The sequence below is a fragment of the Scheffersomyces spartinae genome (genome assembly GCF_019049425.1).
Source record: "Scheffersomyces spartinae strain ARV_011 chromosome Unknown scaffold_17, whole genome shotgun sequence".
NCBI classification, from domain to species: Eukaryota; Fungi; Ascomycota; class Pichiomycetes; order Serinales; family Debaryomycetaceae; genus Lizanozyma; species Lizanozyma spartinae.
The window spans coordinates 273,231-291,792 of record NW_025065064.1 but is presented as its reverse complement, the minus strand read 5'-3'; the positions used below and the strand labels follow the sequence as shown (position 1 = coordinate 291,792).

The window sequence follows — 18,562 nt, the reverse complement described above, 5'->3', positions numbered from 1 at the left end:
TACAACGTCCGCGTAGTTCAAGAGGTTCAAACTGAACTGCTGGTTAAGTCTGGCCACTCATGAGACAAGAAAACACCAACGCTATATCTTTGGGGCTGGTTTCAATACCTAAGTGAGTTATATCTTGCGGAGTATGCCCTCAATGATACACTATTGTATGACTTAGACTAATTTGGATACTGTGTATTATCCCCCTGGATGTTGCGATCGATCGCAAGGCTGCCCTTTTTGAGTATGGGCGCTACCAAAGTTATTACCAAATACCTGATTGTGTAGATTCAGTGTCAAACTTTGTGTTGTTCTCTTAATTTAATGTAGTACCAATGATGGTTACAAGTAGTCTTCGTAAATGGATCGGACTTCAATCTTCTCCCCTGTTTAATTACCAGAATAAAACGTTGCCATAATACGTTAAAGTGGAATCCAGCAGAGTGGCATCATACCATGAGACTGAAAAAATACTTATTTACGTCAGTGTCCATGCTTTTGTCACTTCTACCCTTGGTTATGTAAACTTTTCTATTTACCATATTTTTAGAACAATGAGTGGACGAGTATTCTTACCTAGCACCCTTTAGATAGAGCACTCTATTGCTCTAAAGTCAGGCCGTTTTCTCTTCTGGTAAGTGTTGAAAATGAAAGTGGGAATTAAAACAAACGAATAAGGGATTCTACAGGAACAAATTATGCCCTTTCAATTGTTAACGAGTTTTGCTGCTTATATTACCTTTATAGGTTATTCTTTCTTTGACCTTGTCTAACAGTAATTCAATCTTTATCATAAACATGGAAGTAAGTGATTTAATGACCCTGATTAATTCTTGCCATTAAATTTCCCTATACTTTGTCTCATTGGTTTGTGAGTACTTCGTTTCCTCATATGTTAGTATTTAACTAAAAAGATGAATGTATTTCTTTGAAATAGAGCATCAATAAAACCCAGCGAAACCTTTCTTGAAAATGTAACAGCCCAGAAAGCACGTAAGTATTGGCTTGAATCATATTTTAGAACCAACTTAGTCGTTATCAACGTTGCAAGGCGTTATGCTCAATGATTACTTTTATGCGAATGGGTTTCAGCCATGTTAAAATATGCTGCACCTGGCATTAGACCGTGTTATACTTTGCTTAAGGATCTTTTATTAGAAATGAACCAAAAGCTTTCAAATGACAGTTGGTAGCATAGTACCACTGAGATTAAAAATCATAAATTCATGGATTAGATATTCCTGGATTGAATATTTAACTTTTAATTCCTCTGAAGCAATAATTTAAGCATTGGGTAATTGGTGTAAAGTCTACCATATTACCATGCCGACTTCACATTTCATTATCCAAGGTGGTATAATTGGCAAAATTAGGTTTTGAAAACTTCATAAGGAACGAGAAAGGAACTTGGCAATTTCAAGTAATTTCTTAAATCATTGGTTATATTCCTAAGTTCTTGTTGCAATTTAACCAGCCTTTGTGAATAGAAAATGGCTTAGCTAAAGCTATGAGAATACTCAAATGGGAGTGATGTGACTTGTGGAAGTATTCCTCAGGAAATTCTAGGGACACCTGAGACGTTTCTGTTATTATTGGAGTCCCAGTCCGAAAAAGCGTTTTGCCACCTGTTAGCACCTTTAGTACCTGAAGTGGTAGGCATTTCTATCGCCAGTCAACTTGGCACCTAGAACTAAACCATTTTTTGTCTGGAGTATAAATATGTCGTCGTTGTCTATAAACTATTTTGAATTATTTTTAACAATCTTACTGTGAGCTTTTAGCAACTACTTATATTGACAGTGTAGCCTTATAGCGTTTGGCCCCATTGACAAATTTGGAATCTCAAGACCCTTAATTGTCCCTTTTGGTAAAAGGCATCGTAAAATAAGTGGTTGTATATGCCGGATTAATTGTTTAGAAGGTGGAATATGCTGCAACTTGATTGTTAAGCTTGATCTAACCCAATTAAGGTTTATTCTACTTAAGGAATACTTTCTTAACTTGCTCTGAAAGCGCTTAGAAGTTTGTTGATGTGAGGCAAAGGTCATCTAATTTTTTCCGGCTTTCATCAAAAGTCTTCCTTTTTTATCAGTGACAGGGACAGCAGAATATGGCCATTTACAAGGAAGATATGTAAATATCAATATTAACAAAGCTGTTAAATTCTCCAATTCGATAATCTGCTACTTGAATTCTGAGCCGGTTGGTACAGATTTCTAAGGACTGTCTATGTCAAATATAATGGAAAAAGATTTTTTGGTATGAAGCTTGCATACCTTTCTCGTCAATTAATAGGAAAGAGTGAATGAGCCTTTCTGAAGTAAGCCTAATGAGTTAGTGGATTAATTCATTATCTAAGGAATACTACTGTCATTTGAAGAACTTGAGAGCAGACACCAAATCAGCAAACTAGTAACAATAATTAGCAAAGTGCAAGCTCATAAAATTATGTCTAGCACCATTGAAGATCTGATGAAGGAGCACTGTTGGAAAATGTTTTGAAGCTATCATATTCTGGATAAGACGAAAGTGGAATCATTTCTGAAAGCCTATATCAACTCTGAGTCTGTGGGTGGATTTATCAATGTTTTCGTCCTCTATACCAATGATGGACAGTCAAGAAGAAAAGATCAAATAAGTCACAACAATTATTTTAGTTAAGAGTTCCATACCATAGCATATTTATTAATCTTTTTTGGAGGGGAATACTTTAAAAAATGTATAATTTGATTTGGCAAACTGGGAAAACACATATAAGAGCGATTCCTTTCTAGGAGTGGAGATCAAAAAAGCCCGGTGACACCTAGCATACATTATATGACACCAAACACCCTGCTAGAGTATCAAAACCTTCTAGCTAATTTGATTATAGGTTTAATCCATAAAACCACAAGAAGCTTAGCTCAGATAGGGCAGGTTTCCTGTTGATCTGGACCATCTTCACTAATACGACAGCGAAAGAATAATTAATTGATCATAACTCAAAAGAATGCCTTGATAGTATATTTACAGCTAAGATGGCTTGATAATCGAGTATTATGCAAAATGTCCTTCATGATTTAACGATAGCAAAAAGTGGAATGAATACCTATTTTGCTTGATTTTTTAACCAGCTTTCTTACCAAATTTAGAGGGTAATTGATTTGCATTTGTTTGATTCAAAAGAAGAGTACCACTCAAAACCGGAGGCTATGATCCGAATCAAATTATTTCCATTGAGTTTCAGAGATACTTGTGTTAATATTAAAACGCAAAATTCACTTTTTGGTGTGATTATTGGAAGCGGGCTCATTTTTTTATTTCAATCTGTGGCAAGATCCACAGGAAACTCGTTTAAAGGTCTTTATTATAGTACTATTGGTCAGTTTCATTGAACTATCTACATGTCCATATAGGATTAGCGAAAGGATACCTTAATGTGTTCTTATATTCTTTCACGGAAGAAGGCATCTAGAGCTCCAACTTTTGTTTGAAAATACAATCTATTAGTTGGAAAGCTAGAGAAACAGAGTATGTTACAACTATTGATTGTATTTTTTTGCAATATGCTATTATAAGATCTACAAGTACTAAAAAGAAAACGAAGTTTCGAATAAAAATGTGTACGGCTTTTTAAAAGGTCTTTCACAAAATCCAGTTTTTGATAGTTTCATTATAAGCCTTCTTAAATGTCAATGCGTTTGAATCGCAGATTAATTCAAACCTGCTTTTCAAAATACATATCCTGGAACTTCGTGATACATATGCATAGATATCCTTTTTTTTAGTGGAACGGTTAAAGCCTCTAAGTTTTCGTAAGCTGATTCCCATCGTTCCTTAAATTTATATCATAGAATTACAATTTTTACTTTTAAACGTACGTACTTTTACCAAATTTCGTAAGGGTAATGTAGTGTAATTATACGAACATGTTAACATGTAATTGTTTATCCGCGATTGGTACACGATTCAAAAACCTCCAGACATTAGCGAAGTTCGTGCCATCGGGTTACACAACTCAGAATACATACACCTTACAAGTGACCAATTGACCCGAACATAAAACAACACTAGCAATGTCATGAGTTTTGCAACTTTCGATTTACAAGTACCCTTCGTAATGTAAGCCAAGGTGTGTTCTCTCCTCATTTAATTCATTGATTACTTTTGAGAAGAAGTTTATTCATAATGTGAAAGTAACGGAATTGAGCCAACTTTTACCGCTTTCGGGACTTGCTTCATACAAAGATACATTCTTTAATCGCTAACCTTTGCATACGTTTACTCGCAGGTTCTATGGTCCCTTTCGACCCTCACATATTACAGTACAGACATACAGTTTAAGCTCAAAACTTGCTTTGCACTCTCTCCTGTAAGAACAAACTTACCCCGTTGTACAGTATTCATTTGCAACGATACTCATACAGTATCTAGTAGTAACTTCCTGGTTGGAATTAGTATTCGGAAGTTTTGTGATATTTCAGCATATGTGAATAATACTTCTACGGCTTCAAGCAAATAAACACATTTCATTAGGCTAGGTTAGGCTACATAAACAACTATATACATGAAGATGGGGGTCTAGCCAACGCTACTACTTCAAGCATCAAGCTTTTTTTTCTCTTCGTATTCTTTTTTCAATTCAGCGATTTCAGCTTCTGAAAGTGGAGGAATTGGAATATCTCCGAAATCATCGGTATCCAACTTTTTCCACGTATAGATGTAGACTCCAAGGGGGATCAATGATACACCAAAAAGAGCTATAGTGTTTCTCCAAAAGAAAGGTGCTCTGACACGATACAAAGCTGGTGTCATCTTAAATGTGACAGGGTCATAATATGCGTTGTGTGTCTTTCTATAAAGTTAACTTGTTAGTTTCAGTCATCGCTATTTATTATCACATCTCAAAGGTAGCATGAAAGGTGGAGAACTCAGAACCTATTGCTGAGTCCACAAACCATTTCCTGACAGTGAGCATATAACATAGCATACATACGGAAGTTTAAATCCCATTTTTAATTTATTTTATAAAAGTAAAGACTTGATTATTCAAGTTTATATCATGATTCTCTGTTCAATTGTTGATCGTTTGAGATTTATGCTGATTACGTAATTAATTTATAAGATCTCTATTCTCCATAGAAACCTGATTTATTGTCACCTTTATTGTTATTGCCTTCTATCTTTCCAACAGTAGCATGAACGATGAAACAACTCTGAATGCCGTGTCGTTTGCCAACATTCTTGCGGGAGTGGAGCGAATGCGGCAACAGTATGGTACTTCAGAACAGAATACAACGAACAACCAAGTACAACCTGAGACTATCAAAGAACGACCACGCCGTAAACGTGGACCACAAGAAGGAGCTCATATAGGGAATAACAGCAATACAGAAGGCTCTATAACTGTGGAAGGTAATACTACAAACCCCTCGACGGACCAGATGCACAATAGACCAATGAATAGAAGACGTGATGGGCGAATGATGGGCCGTATCCAAGGTCCAAGTGAAATCTTGGTTGCCAAATCTCAAAAGGGTAACCCTTTATTCAAGAGTCCACTAATGAAAACTGCCAGTTGGCGATTTGATGATACCATTCTTTCAGATTACTATATAAGTCCCACCATTCAGTTTTTGTTTCTTTCATTAAAATACTATAAACTCCGTCCCGAATATATTTGGAGACGAATAAAGAATCTAAGACAGGGAACTTCGACTCTGGCAGACTCTCTCAAGGATAGTGTGTTACGTATTTTGCTAGCTGTGGTTGATATTGATTCCCATCAAGATGTTCTATGCAAACTTCTGGATATTTGTATTAAGAACGATATGACATTAGTGGTGGCATGGTCGTTTGAAGAAGCGGGAAATTATATTGTATTTGCCAAAAGACTAGATACTGCTCCAGCCAAGAGGAAACGCATTGAAGGTGTAAAGGCCACAGATTATCATTCTGTCTTTGTCGATTCAATAACGAGCGTCCCTCGGATCAACAAGTCTGATGCAGCAAACTTGATCGGAGCATGCTCATCAGTCAAGGAGATTGTGGTTCAGAGTTGTGTACCTGAAGATCAGAGTCGTTTAAGTAATATTAGTGGGATTGGGAATGTTAAAGTTCAAAATTTAAGACGAGTAGTCTCAGAACCTTTCATTTACAATAAGGAGTATGGAGATATGCAATTATAGGGCATTACTATTATTATAATTAATATACACAGACAAATGAAAAATTCTTTTCAAGTGGCAGATTGTTCACCTTGACTTTCTGCCATCTTACTCCGTAAGACTATATTCATACTATTGATTATTTCATTCTTTTGTACCAAGATTTCTCGTAATTTATTTGAGTCTTCATTCAACTTTTCAATCTTGGATTCATATACGGCCTTAGCTTCTTTTCCCAGTTTACCCACAAAGTATCCAGTTCCAATGTCCACCAAGTACTCATCTTTGTTAACAATCTTCCCAGGCAAATATAAGGATGAGCTCAAAGGCACTAGCAAATCGTCAGACTCTGATTTACCCATACTATCAACAGAACCAAGACATTCCTTTAACTTGGCCTGGGCCGTTTGTAATGCTTGAAGCGACTGAGTGAAATGTTCAACTTCTCTTTCGGTTGAGTTCCGTAACTCTAAGATCTGTTGTGGTGGCAACAGTTTCAAATCCACGGTTTTTGGTTGATTGGACATGTTTAATTATACGGTAAATACTTTGAGTGTTACTTAGTCTTTACAGAACTATTGATTTGAATTTTTCACTCACTATGAGTTTGAACACCGCTAAGCACCGCACCACCTACCAGTTCTACAACGTAAGGGCACTAAAAAACGTCTACAAGTACTTGAAAGTCAGCACACCGCAAGTGTATGAGATTCTTATCTTTAGCTTTCTTATTATCTTCTTTGGCCCAATTGCCCAATTGGCCGTTAATCAACGACTAAACAAACTAATGTATGTCACATTCTTAATTGTGTTGCCTGTATATAACACATTTATCCAACACAAATCATTCCACTCAAATTAGCCTGTACTACAAGATGTCTTCGCTGCTACTATCTAGTCAGTGTCTGATAACAAGGAAAGTGGTGGTGCTTACATACACGCAAAGTGAAGTCATATATCGTGTGTTCGTTTTTCTCTCTACATCAGCATAAAGAATGGCTATTCGACTTTCACGAATACCTCTTTCACAGAGACCGGGAACTTACAGAGTAACGGTACATGATATCTGTCAACTACGCCCAAGACGCAATCTATACAAGACACCACCTCGAGACGCGTCTTCCTCGTATGAAGCATGGATAGAGAAATCTTCTTCAGGCACAAGGAACTCCCCTGCCCCAGCCACGGCTCCTGAAAGTCATCTCCATCTGGCAAGTTTAACTTTGGCTTCAGCTTTTCTGTTTATGAAACGGCTGCCAAAAGTCAGATATCATATTCCTAAGGAGATAGAAATTGATGACTTGAACGGGGAGTTAACTCAGAATGTGTTAAGATTTGCTTCTGTGGGTGACTATTCACTGATTAGTACATTACTAACAAAAGCACTAGAAGAAAAAAATCTTATAGTACATCCAGACATCATTACGCAGTTATTTGATAAGTTTACTTCCAACGAACCTGTTCGGTACTGTCTGCCTTTAGAAGAAGAGATTGAAGTTCCCTTGTATACCCACTCACCCAATGCATCTTCGCCATATTATGACTATATATATATCAGAATACCTCATTTATTCGACATCTGCAAGTTATATGAGAATTTTATGTTTGAAAGTCAAGTATTCCAGGACAATTATGCCCGGTTTTGCTATCATTTGGATAATAGTGAAGTTATGCAACAGTTGATTTATGTTTATCTCAACAATAATAAAATATACACTCCTAAAACGCTTTGCTATTTCCTTGCAACTTCTATACGAACGTTTGATATTGAATATGCCAAAACACTATACGAAACTTTGATTTCTAGAGGAAAGGGTTTACAATCTGAGGTACTCAATACTGTAATATACAATCTTATTAAGGCAGGGTCAATATTTGAAAATCTAGGTTATGTCTTTTCTATTTGGATAGCCAATTCTTCTAAATGCCAACTTCCAGATGCCAAAACAATGGCGTTATTATTGCAACAATACTATAAATTTGGTCAAGAAGATGAAGTCAAATTAATGATGGATATGGTTGAATCAATAGGTGTTTCTGATCACTTTTTGATTCAAGCAGTGTCCTTACAGGCCAAAATATCGTTACGTGAACCCGGACGTTTCAGGAAAACAGTAACCAAAGAAGATTTAGTTGAATTTGATGAAATTTGTCGTTCAACTGAGGATGATAAGGAAAGTCTTAGAGCACTTCATTATTCCTTTTTAGAATACTTTTCAATTCGACTGGATATGAAGGTGATACAGTTTTTGTTAATGAGTATGAAGAGATATAACATAACTCTTGATGACACATTCTATCGCATCATTAGTGACTATTATAGTCAAAGGGGAAAATTCTCTCCTCATTTTGCATTATTGAAGAAGGCTGCAGAGAGTGGTCTTCCTTATGATGATATTTTCGTTCAACATTTATTTGCATCTTTTGTTAGAGCATATCCATATATGGCATATGACTTTTCAACTAATTTCCACGCTTGGTTGGATAGAAGTGAACTTTCAGGTGACTCCAAAGCCAAAATTCAAAAACATACCAAGATTCAACTGCTAGAGTCCCAATTATGTCCATATAATTTGGCTCGAAACAAATTGAAATCTAAAAAGTATTCTGCAAGTTGGGCATCCATAGAATGGAAGCGCACTCATTCTAAACGCAAATTCAAGTCATATAAGGATCAAATAGATTTCAGAATGAATGAAGGATTAAAAGAGTTGATCAATAAAGGAGTTAGGCCAGAAGCCTCAGTTCTATTGACCACATTCAAGAGGCTGAATCAAAAGTTTAGAGTTGATATACTAGAAATTCTCAAAGGGTTCAGAATGTACCTGACTGCTGATAGCTTTGATATTTATAATTATCAATTGCCTGACTCTACTGCTAAATTGAAGCAATACTTTGAAGTAGGACATCAATTGCGGTTGAATTCAAGGAATTTATTGACTCTTTGTCGTATCTGCCTTAATAACAAACTATATGATGAGGCAAGAACACTGTTACTGCTTGTGAAACCTGAAGAATTGGACGACAGATCATACATGGTGAGACTAACGCTTGAACTATCCCTTGCTGTTCGGGAACGGGACTTTTCTTCGGTTATCAACGTTATAAATGCATTCCCTGTTAATGAAGTAATATTGAGTCCATATATTGCAAAGCAATGTGGTTACGTTGAACGAAGGATTTCTCGTTTGATAGAAAAGCACAAATGCAAACTATTACATTTATCTACTACTACCCCTGAAGAGAACACTAATGATGGTTCCAAGAACGTCCAACAAGACTTGGTTGATTGGGAAATGGCTGCAAAAGCACATGCTCGTATCAACGGACTACTTGGAGACATCGATGCGCGTCTTGCTCAAGATGCCTTGGATGTCCATGAAGAAGTCACCTCCATGATGTCATTTCTAGATAACTGGATATCATCAACTTCCAAATAATAACGAAGATATGTTCTTTAAACCAAGTCCAAGTTAATCTTCCATTTATTTTTCTAGGCACAAAATTTAATTTTAGAACAAAAATAATTCTAAAAGATCCTTATTTATTTTTATTAACTAAAAAATGAAAAATCAATAAAAGAGTTACAAGATTTAATTGAAACAAAAGAAGATAAAGTTCAAGATTAATAATAACGAAGATATTGCATGCTTATGTAATAACCAGACGTACTACTGCTTTATTTAGTTTATATACCCCAAATTGGTCAATGACCAAATCCTGTACATAGCGATGTGATGATCCTACAAATTTGGAGAACCGAGCTTAGCTTGAAGTTTAGATGTTCAAATCATGGAGGTAGAAAAGACTAAGCGACTGCCTTGCTGGAGTAATGGAGTCGTCAGATGAGTATAAAAACCAATGGAGTGGCCTTGTACGTTTTAATTTTCCACCTTTTACCTTACGGGGAGTCGTTTCATCTTTGAAATGGAACGATATATACCTGTTGCCTTTAGTGTTACCATATCGCTGTATTTGTACTGCTTGTAGCCGTACGACGAAGAGGATTTATTACTAACGAGATTATTTTTTTTATTATAGGCGCAGCCTTTAGCAGTTGATGTATTGGCCAAGATACAACATGGACTAGAGTGTCCTGTTTGCGCAGAGATGATGTATGTTCCATTCACTTGTCAATGTGGACACACTTTTTGCTACGGGTGCATTGATTCTTGGTTTGATACCAAGATGAACTGTCCAACGTGTCGAACAGATATGGAACAACCACCAGTGGTAAATATAGCCCTTCGAGAGATCGTGGCAACCATGGTGAACCTTGCAATTGATATGGAGAATAATGAGGATCGAAAGAATAAACTTATCCGAGCGAAGGAAAATGCGTTGGAAGGGTATAATCGAGTTACGGATCAGGGGAGTGATATATTTGGAAGTAAGTTCAAGAATACAACAGTTACATTAATTGATAGTTCCGACGGAGTTGCCAGATGTGGAAATTGTCACTGGGAAGCTCATGGGGATAGATGTCTTAACTGTGGTACACGATTCCGATTACCTCGAGATGATGATTATTACGATACTGATGATGATGATTCTGACGATCAAGAACAATTTACGGTGAATGGAATAGGCGATGGAATAGACAGCGAGGACTCGTTTGTGGTATACACAGATGAAGAAAATGAACATGGAATGGGGGAATCTGAACAAGATGCTATAGTTTTAAATGAATATGATGATGATGATTTCCATAGTGTTAATAGCAGTGTGGATAGTGTACAGTTTGAAGGTTTCAGTGATACAGATCCAGATCTTCATTTCCAAAATCATCATCATTTGCATAATCGTCATCACAATTTACAAGGGGATGACTCTATGTGGCCAGAAGAAGCATCTGGTAGAAACAATTCTCTGTCGAGTCTTGCAAGGGCAGTTGAGTATTTCCACAACCAATCAGAGTTACTGGAAACTGGATCTCGGGAGTCGCCGTGACTAAAGGGATTGGTTTACTGAGAGTCATTTCATGTTGAACTTATTGTATTGTGTAAAGAGAAGTAGTAAGGAATGGATAAAGCATGTAATCCAAAGCTGTACATTAACTTGAACAGCATTAGCCAGAACGTGTGATTTGGCACGTTACGTATTTGGAAGCGCGCTGGTCTTATTTTAAGACTCTATCATTGGCTACTGAACAAACATTCTGTCACGTGACTTTCTCAAAAACTCTTCGAATAAAAAAATGAACTGATGTTTTGTAAGTAATATCTACCTACCAACTAAAGGATAGCATATACTTCGTTACAGCTGTTCAATTGTATGTATACGGTCGAGAATCGGATTAAGGAATACTTATAGTGGCATCACTATTGTGTATTATTTTTTTGAGAGCATGTGTTAACAGTTGAACTTTAGAGATATATTTATTCAAGATGGCTAACCCACAAAGAATTATTGATTTACAAAAGCGTTACCAAAAGTCTGGTGAAGTCTTGTGGTTAAGAGGTGCTAAGTCTAAGCTTTTGGTCTACCCATTCTACGGTCTTTTTGCTGTTGCCACTGCTGTGCCTTTGTTCTATGCTGGCAGAGCTGCCTTTGGTATCAAGGCAAGAGATTGAACAAATCTTTTAACCGTTACCATAGGTGAATTATTGGAAATATCATCATAAGATTGGTGATTCAAACTTCTATAAGATGGATCTTTTGGACCTGAGCTCTACATTTTAGCATTATTTTATAAATGAATATAATTGATTTCAATTCCCTGTTGTGTAGAAGATGAACTGATAACATCAAAATTAACATAGATATGCTCTATTCAATCACTACTTTTGACTTCAATGTTGATGTTACGGTTAACATTTTGATCATCAGTACAGCACTCTAGTGAAAGCATAAAGAGTTATATAGGTTCTGTGCGTTTACCATCACTGGTTGAGTTGATTTTTTGGTTCATGCACTTATCAATTAGCCTGCTAGACTACGCACCGTCTAACCAATGGTACTCCAAAGAAGGTCAAAACTTTTGCAACATTGAGTATTGATGTTGGGGATTTCGGCTATTCATCATTCTAGCATCTACGCTTTTATACCCTATCTAGCCAAAACAAGTCCATACTAAATTTTCAGTCATCTTGTTAATAGATTATCATTTTGTCTGTACTCCAACCCTTAAGGCGAGTTGGGCGATACAACTAAAATATTCTTTCTCTAATGCTTATGTAAATAACCTTAGTGGAAATATATTTAAGTACTGCCCTTTAAACGAATGCTTCTTATAGTTTTCGGGGGCAGTCAATGATCCTTTTAAGTGGTTAAAAAGGCGCCTCGGTAGTGAGCATAAACCAATTGAGTACCTTTGTTTGTTCTATGGAAACTCAAGCTTCAAATTGGTATATAGTTTGTATACTATGGTATAAAATAGCCAACAATCCCTGGACAATCAATATTGAAAAGTGTAGGCATATATGTAGTAATGAAATTATTCGACGGAATTTGTATTAAGAGTTTCATTGTTATAGGGATTTACTTTTCTCTCATTTGACTGTGGATATTCTCAATCAATGTATACGATTTAAAGCCAGTTCTTTCTTCAGGAAGTGATGACCTGGTAGAAGTCCAAGCCGTGTAATATGCATGCTTGATTCTTTTCTCTTGAATGTGAACTTCTAAATTATGGGTACAATACCAACTTGCCTTGCATAAACGAATAATTAACTGGTAATTTTATTAACAAACTGAGTTTGTACCAATAGCTTGTATTTCATGAAAATGTGTACATGAAGGCCAATATTGTCAAAACTAAATTGCAACGCTAACAAGATTGATAATAGTTTGCTTCACTTGAAGATAATGAACCAGCTACGTCTAATTATCCACCCACAATTGAAGGTCAAAAAAATCACTTCTGGAGGAGCCTCCTATTGAATAGGATGAATATAATATCTCCGTTTCAATTTCTTTGGATTCTTTTGAAGGAAGGCTGAAGATTCAATGTTTGCAGAAGAAGAGGTACTGTACTTATATTCCTCCTGTTAACAATATTTTGGTGTTTGAACCTACTACCACTTGGCTACCACGCCAAGTACCATGTCTTCGGCGTTCTCCGTTGATCCTGGAAATCTTTTTACGCTTGAAAACTCCAAGAATCATGGTCAAGCGTGTCATATTAGATTTCCTTGAGGTGGTGGCTGTGTTTGGAGTTAAGTTAGTAAATTGTGTCTACCTGGTGTTAATTTTAAAGAGAAATTATGGTGACTTTATGTTTTCGCTAGCTAGTTTCACATGCACTAGCAATGTTCATTAGTTTTCTATGAAGACTAGATATCGTACTAGGAGTTCGTTTGGTCTGTAGGCAAAACCTTAAAGCTTACTTTGGCTATAGCTGACTTCCGTATCTATTCCTATTATGAGTTTTAAGTAACGCATTTGCAAAATATTGAATTGTTTATAAAATTATAAGGTTACCCTTAATACTTGCAGCCTATTAAGTTGTAACAATAATTGCCCTGTGTACATGATTTTACTTGGAGCTTGAATCTTCTCCCCAATTTATCGCGATAAAGGTGGGAATTTCACTGATAATTGCTTGATGACCATCGGATTGTTAGGTAGATTAGAAAATCGCTTGCAGTTCCACTCCGGAGTACTTGATAACATAATAACAGCAATTTTAAAAAATCGTGTTGTACGGTACATTAGCGCTGGAAGGGGTTGCAAAACACTAGACCGACCTTATAAACAACTTGATATGATTTCATATGATTTCCCGTATTAACATCAAACCTGCCTTGGTAAGAAAGTCTACAAACGCAATTCGGATGACATATCATGATGGTAAGCGCTAGCTTCCACGCGGCAACTTCTTTCGTTTTCTTACCTTCGTCCTTGGAAACGGAGTTGTGTACGCTGTTGCAAACTAATACTTGAGTTTAATTGGAAAATTTTTCAGATTAGAATTAGTCATTTAAGGTAAGAAAGTGATTGTAGTTGCAAATGAATTGGGAATTGTCACTGTGCCTTGTTTCCCTTCGTTGAGCAACGAAAAGCTTCTTCTGCAGAATGATTAGGGATGAGCTACTCTTACCGATGTCGCTATTTCCTGTTATGATAGGACGAAGCAAAAGTATGAAAGGTTGGACACGAGTTATCTTGCGTTGCAAATTTAGAAGTTTTACCTGTTGGTTTTAGCTGGTATACTTCAAATAATAAGGCACGAGGTATTATCTAAGCATTTGTTCTATTATTAAAATATTATTAAGAGAAGTCACGACCTTTTTGGGTATTATTCATATTTAGTTCTTCCTCAAATCTATCTTCCGTCATATCGGTCTCACCGAACATCATATGTAAGACCCAGTTTTAAGAGCCTGTATGATCGTTTCAGATTACTTTTACGAAGTGTAGCATGTAACAAACACCAGACAATTTTCTAGGTTGCCATATGCAATGATTCTCTGTAAAGCGCTAATTAGGCAAATACATGTCTTCCGTTACTTGCAGCGAATGCAAATTAACCACAGGTTAACTCCCTCCGCGATTAATTCCGAAGTAAACTCATCACAGTTATGCTTCAAAACTTAAGTTGCATGAATTTTGCAGTAGTCGTTTTGTAACGATATAACTAAACAACTCTAAATGGAAAGAATTATGTCATCGAATGAAAATTAATGATAGGATTACTTCATAGTATGAAACCCATTGCATCGTTATGATACTCCAGTACGAATTTTCGCACCCAACAATAAAGAAATTTTGTTGTAAGGTAACTACAACCGCAGGTATTATGCTTGATTGAATTGTTCCTCGCAATCAAAGTTCACGCGTAATGGGTCAAATTCTTGAAAGCCGCTACTGTAATTTTACTTAATGTAATCAGTTGTTTAGCTGAGCTGAAACACCGATTTGCTTATTCAGAACAAGATCGTGGTTAATTCAGTCTGGAAGTTAGCTAGCGGGAATTGTATTGAATACTTCAAGAAGCCATGCTAAATGGGTTATATTTTATGTCTGTTGTTAGAGGTAGACTTGGGGTGGGGATGCGATGATTTTTGTCTGATTAGTAAGTATCTCAACCCTGCGTCTGTTGGAATGTTCTTTATCAGCCGTCCCATAAGTAGACCATTCTTTGTTGCCCTGACGGCTATTCTATCCCTCTTCGTATCACTGGACCTTATTGAAAATTGTTTCTGAACACATGCTCAATCAGACTATTTCATATTTTCTTTGCCACTACTAGCAGTCACTCGTGTTCTCGTAAACGAATTTTGCGACACGGTCATTTTTGCCTCTGAAATAAGTGCTTCGGATTTTTAATGTCTAAGTGGGGGAAGATACTAACTAAAATTGCAATTTCAGTGGAAGTTTTAGTTTCATTAGCGCCTCGTAGAGATACAGTCAAATTCTATTCGTTCGTTTCGGACTTGATCCGAAGTTGCGAGCATATTCAATTCAACATTTTGGTTTCTTCTTTGATACTTGACATAAATCACAAGGTTATTAGTTGCTACATGTTTCAAGTATGTCTATTTAAAGTACAATAGCCTAAGAGTAAGTTGAAACTATGTTGTCACGTGATACAAACATTTTGGGTTGCAGTATCTGAATTTGTTCTTGGACTAAAAATTGTGGGGTTCACGATGCAGTAGGATGGTTTCACCGCAACACCAGGCAATTCACCTCCCCTTCTACTATAACGAACATTGATCTTGCTGCCGTTAGTCCGAGTGATTTTCTACAGCGATGCAATTGCAGGATTTGCCTGAAAAGGTACTTGATAATGTGTTGTTTTTCTTAGGACAGAATGATGTGCGAAACTTAGCATTAACCAACTATCATTACTACAGACCATGCCAAAGAAAATTGTATTCTCGGATCGTGATAATAGAAGACCAGGTTCTAGGATTGAGCAACATTGGCCGGCTGATGGATTTTATGCATTCACAAGTTACTTTTCTTTATGGGTACTCGTTGAAGAAGCATCAAGCCTACAGCTTGACTAACCAATATAAACTAATTTGGGCTAAATTGGAAGCATTAATCCAGTCAATGCAGATCAATATTGAACTTATAGAGTTCGTTAAGGAAATATACATATTGGGTACCTTTAATAGTCTCATAGTTGATTCATTACGTAAGTTGGTATCTTTAATTCAATCTGTATCTTCAAACAAGTTGCAAGTTATTCATGCAAGTAGTTTTGAAGTTCGCAAAAACTTGAAAATTGACTATGCGATGTTGCCATATGCCACTGAATTAATTATCGATAGCCTTAATCTACCAGAGACTTCTGGAATTACCAGTGTAAGAATCACAAGGCATTGTCCAGACGTTGTTGGTCCTATAGATAAAGATTGGTTGAGATTACTGAAACAGTTAAGTAGCCTTATCGTATCACCAACTTCATTTGATTGCTTCTTCATAGAGCTTTTACGATTAAACAATGGAGAAGTGCATCCCCTTAGATTCTCGTCACTATTGGCATTCAGATTGGTTATCACTAAAACTAATTTGGCATTAATTAACAAGTTGGTTCCACTTTTAGTAAAAGTCTCCAAATTGGAAATAGTTTTTAGAACAGCTAATTTCGATGTTATTGAAGAAGCCTTTACGGCCCTCGTCCCATTAGAAGGCAGAATCACACACTTGAGTATTATTCAAGATACACCAGAATTTAGCAACCACTCTAGAATCGAAACTTTTGAACTCGAAATTCTTAATTTCATAAAATCATTACCAAACCTCAAATTATTATACATGCGTCTTTGGATCCCAGAAGAAAGCATGTACAGAGATGATGGCGTTGATGGAAACTATTTAAGACGCCTCAAGTTCTATAGAGAGTTGTTACCAAGTGGTTTTCATCAAAAAGTTACTTTGATTCTTCCTAATTTAGTTTCCTCATTAGCATCATACGAACAAGCAATGAATACAGTGCTTTGGAATGGATGTAAATGTCAGCATTGTCTCAATTACTTGGACTACATTGACGAATATCTTTTCACGCATCAGTATTACAATGACTCTCAGGACTGCTTCAAAGATATCGTGTCATCCCATGTCGTCAGTTCTATTGGGCAATATCTTAGTCAACGTATGATAGTGTTTAATAACCCTGATATTATGGATGGTATGACACATCTGTTGAAGTTCCCTCTTATAAATCGAATGTGGAACTTTCATACGAATTACATTGGAAAAGGATGCACTCCTTTTAAATGCCTTAATCAGCGCACATTTCATCATGCAGAATTTGAGGATATTCATGATCATGTTTCACATAGAAAACATGACCATTATGAGGGTGATATCTTCTACGACGCTGAAAATGAAATGCCTCTGAGGTGCTTCTTTGATGAGCATGTATTCAACCACAATTACGGTATTTGTATTAGTCATTATGTCAATGATTTAGTACGTTCGTTATTAAGGCTCCATCGTGGAGATGCCGAATCTCGATACATTCACGAACTTGAAACCACCGATGGTGAAAACTTTCACAGCCTTAAATTTAATAAAGTCATCATTAACGGAATTAACTATGTTCTCAATCGAGAACTTAACAATACGGCCTTCTACGTTAATGTTCACGATGCTGATAATATATGAGTGAATGCGAAAGCCAAATCGAAATTCATGGGATATTGTACTGCAATAGTCTATTTCGCTCTTACAAATTACGAATACGAAGTAAATCAGAATTATTAAAATAGTAACAGTATGTAGTGCAGATCCGCTTTTCGTAAAATTGCAAATGTTGTTCGGAATTATTGTTTCCAAACCTTACTGTAAACCAATAGATATGAGCTGAGTGCCATAATGGGGCAAATATTCTAACTAAGCCGCAGCCAATTTTGACCCCTGTTTTCTGCCATATAGAAGGCTTGATGTCCGAGAGGTGCAGATATAGAGCTTAGGAGCAGAATATTTAATATGTTGTCTATTGCAATTTCCGTCGGGATCCTTGGTGTCGATTCAGCTAAATTAGGACAGGCTTTATGTAATATTATAGTTGTTCCAAAAAAGAACTAACACACAGAGAATCGAACCACCTGGGAAGCTAAAGATATGTATTTAGTATTCGGTATGCTTTGCTTTTATCCAATAATCTGCTATTGTGTCTCAAAACCTTAAAAGTTATAATCAAGGTTAAGTTGCACGCCATTGTCGCAGGGTCGTTGTTAGTTTCTTTAGAGTTCAAACCACTTCTAGAAGGAAATCCAAAACCAATTGTTCAATTGAGTTGCAAGAGCAACGAAATAAGCTTCATCGTTGGTTCATGAGAGATAATATAAAAGGAAAATAAATGTTGCCCTTTGAATCTTCTTCGCTTCTGGGATATTTATTTCTAACTAAACATCAGATTTGCTAATCTAAGGTTTCGTATCCTGCCAACTCTAATATTAGCTATTATCAACACTCTTCGCTGCGTTAAAATTTGTGACAACTGTTCGTAAAGTTTAAGTCTTTCGTGG

The 18,562-nt window shown here is 36.4% G+C and overlaps 7 protein-coding genes across 7 annotated transcripts; 5 read left to right on the top strand and 2 right to left on the bottom strand.

The window, feature by feature from the left end:
• Positions 1-4,566: 4,566 nt before the first annotated feature.
• COA3 (uncharacterized protein) lies at positions 4,567-4,980 on the bottom strand (the record flags this gene model as incomplete). The annotated part of the gene is made up of 2 exons (XM_043192483.1): positions 4,567-4,822; positions 4,964-4,980. 2 exons carry the CDS (start codon positions 4,978-4,980, stop codon positions 4,567-4,569), a joined length of 273 nt encoding a protein of 90 aa, XP_043048147.1.
• A 185-nt stretch (positions 4,981-5,165) lies between these two features.
• Positions 5,166-6,155, top strand: RAD10 (Rad10p; the record flags this gene model as incomplete). The annotated part of the gene is made up of 1 exon (XM_043192482.1): positions 5,166-6,155. The coding sequence occupies one exon, from the start codon at positions 5,166-5,168 to the stop codon at positions 6,153-6,155; it is 990 nt and encodes a 329-aa protein (XP_043048146.1).
• Positions 6,156-6,205: 50 nt separating this feature from the next.
• Positions 6,206-6,661, bottom strand: GIM5 (Gim5p; the record flags this gene model as incomplete). The annotated part of the gene is made up of 1 exon (XM_043192481.1): positions 6,206-6,661. The coding sequence occupies one exon, from the start codon at positions 6,659-6,661 to the stop codon at positions 6,206-6,208; it is 456 nt and encodes a 151-aa protein (XP_043048145.1).
• A 468-nt stretch (positions 6,662-7,129) lies between these two features.
• Positions 7,130-9,574, top strand: KQ657_001694 (uncharacterized protein; the record flags this gene model as incomplete). Its single annotated transcript, XM_043192480.1, has 1 exon — positions 7,130-9,574. The coding sequence occupies one exon, from the start codon at positions 7,130-7,132 to the stop codon at positions 9,572-9,574; it is 2,445 nt and encodes an 814-aa protein (XP_043048144.1).
• Positions 9,575-9,966: 392 nt separating this feature from the next.
• Positions 9,967-11,084, top strand: PSH1 (ubiquitin-protein ligase; the record flags this gene model as incomplete). Its single annotated transcript, XM_043192479.1, has 2 exons — positions 9,967-10,008; positions 10,176-11,084. The coding sequence occupies 2 exons, from the start codon at positions 9,967-9,969 to the stop codon at positions 11,082-11,084; spliced, it is 951 nt and encodes a 316-aa protein (XP_043048143.1).
• Positions 11,085-11,408: 324 nt separating this feature from the next.
• Positions 11,409-11,707, top strand: COX7 (cytochrome c oxidase subunit VII; the record flags this gene model as incomplete). The annotated part of the gene is made up of 2 exons (XM_043192478.1): positions 11,409-11,417; positions 11,522-11,707. 2 exons carry the CDS (start codon positions 11,409-11,411, stop codon positions 11,705-11,707), a joined length of 195 nt encoding a protein of 64 aa, XP_043048142.1.
• Positions 11,708-15,830: 4,123 nt separating this feature from the next.
• On the top strand, positions 15,831-17,696 carry KQ657_001691 (uncharacterized protein; the record flags this gene model as incomplete). Its single annotated transcript, XM_043192477.1, has 2 exons — positions 15,831-17,217; positions 17,338-17,696. 2 exons carry the CDS (start codon positions 15,831-15,833, stop codon positions 17,694-17,696), a joined length of 1,746 nt encoding a protein of 581 aa, XP_043048141.1.
• Positions 17,697-18,562: the final 866 nt, after the last annotated feature.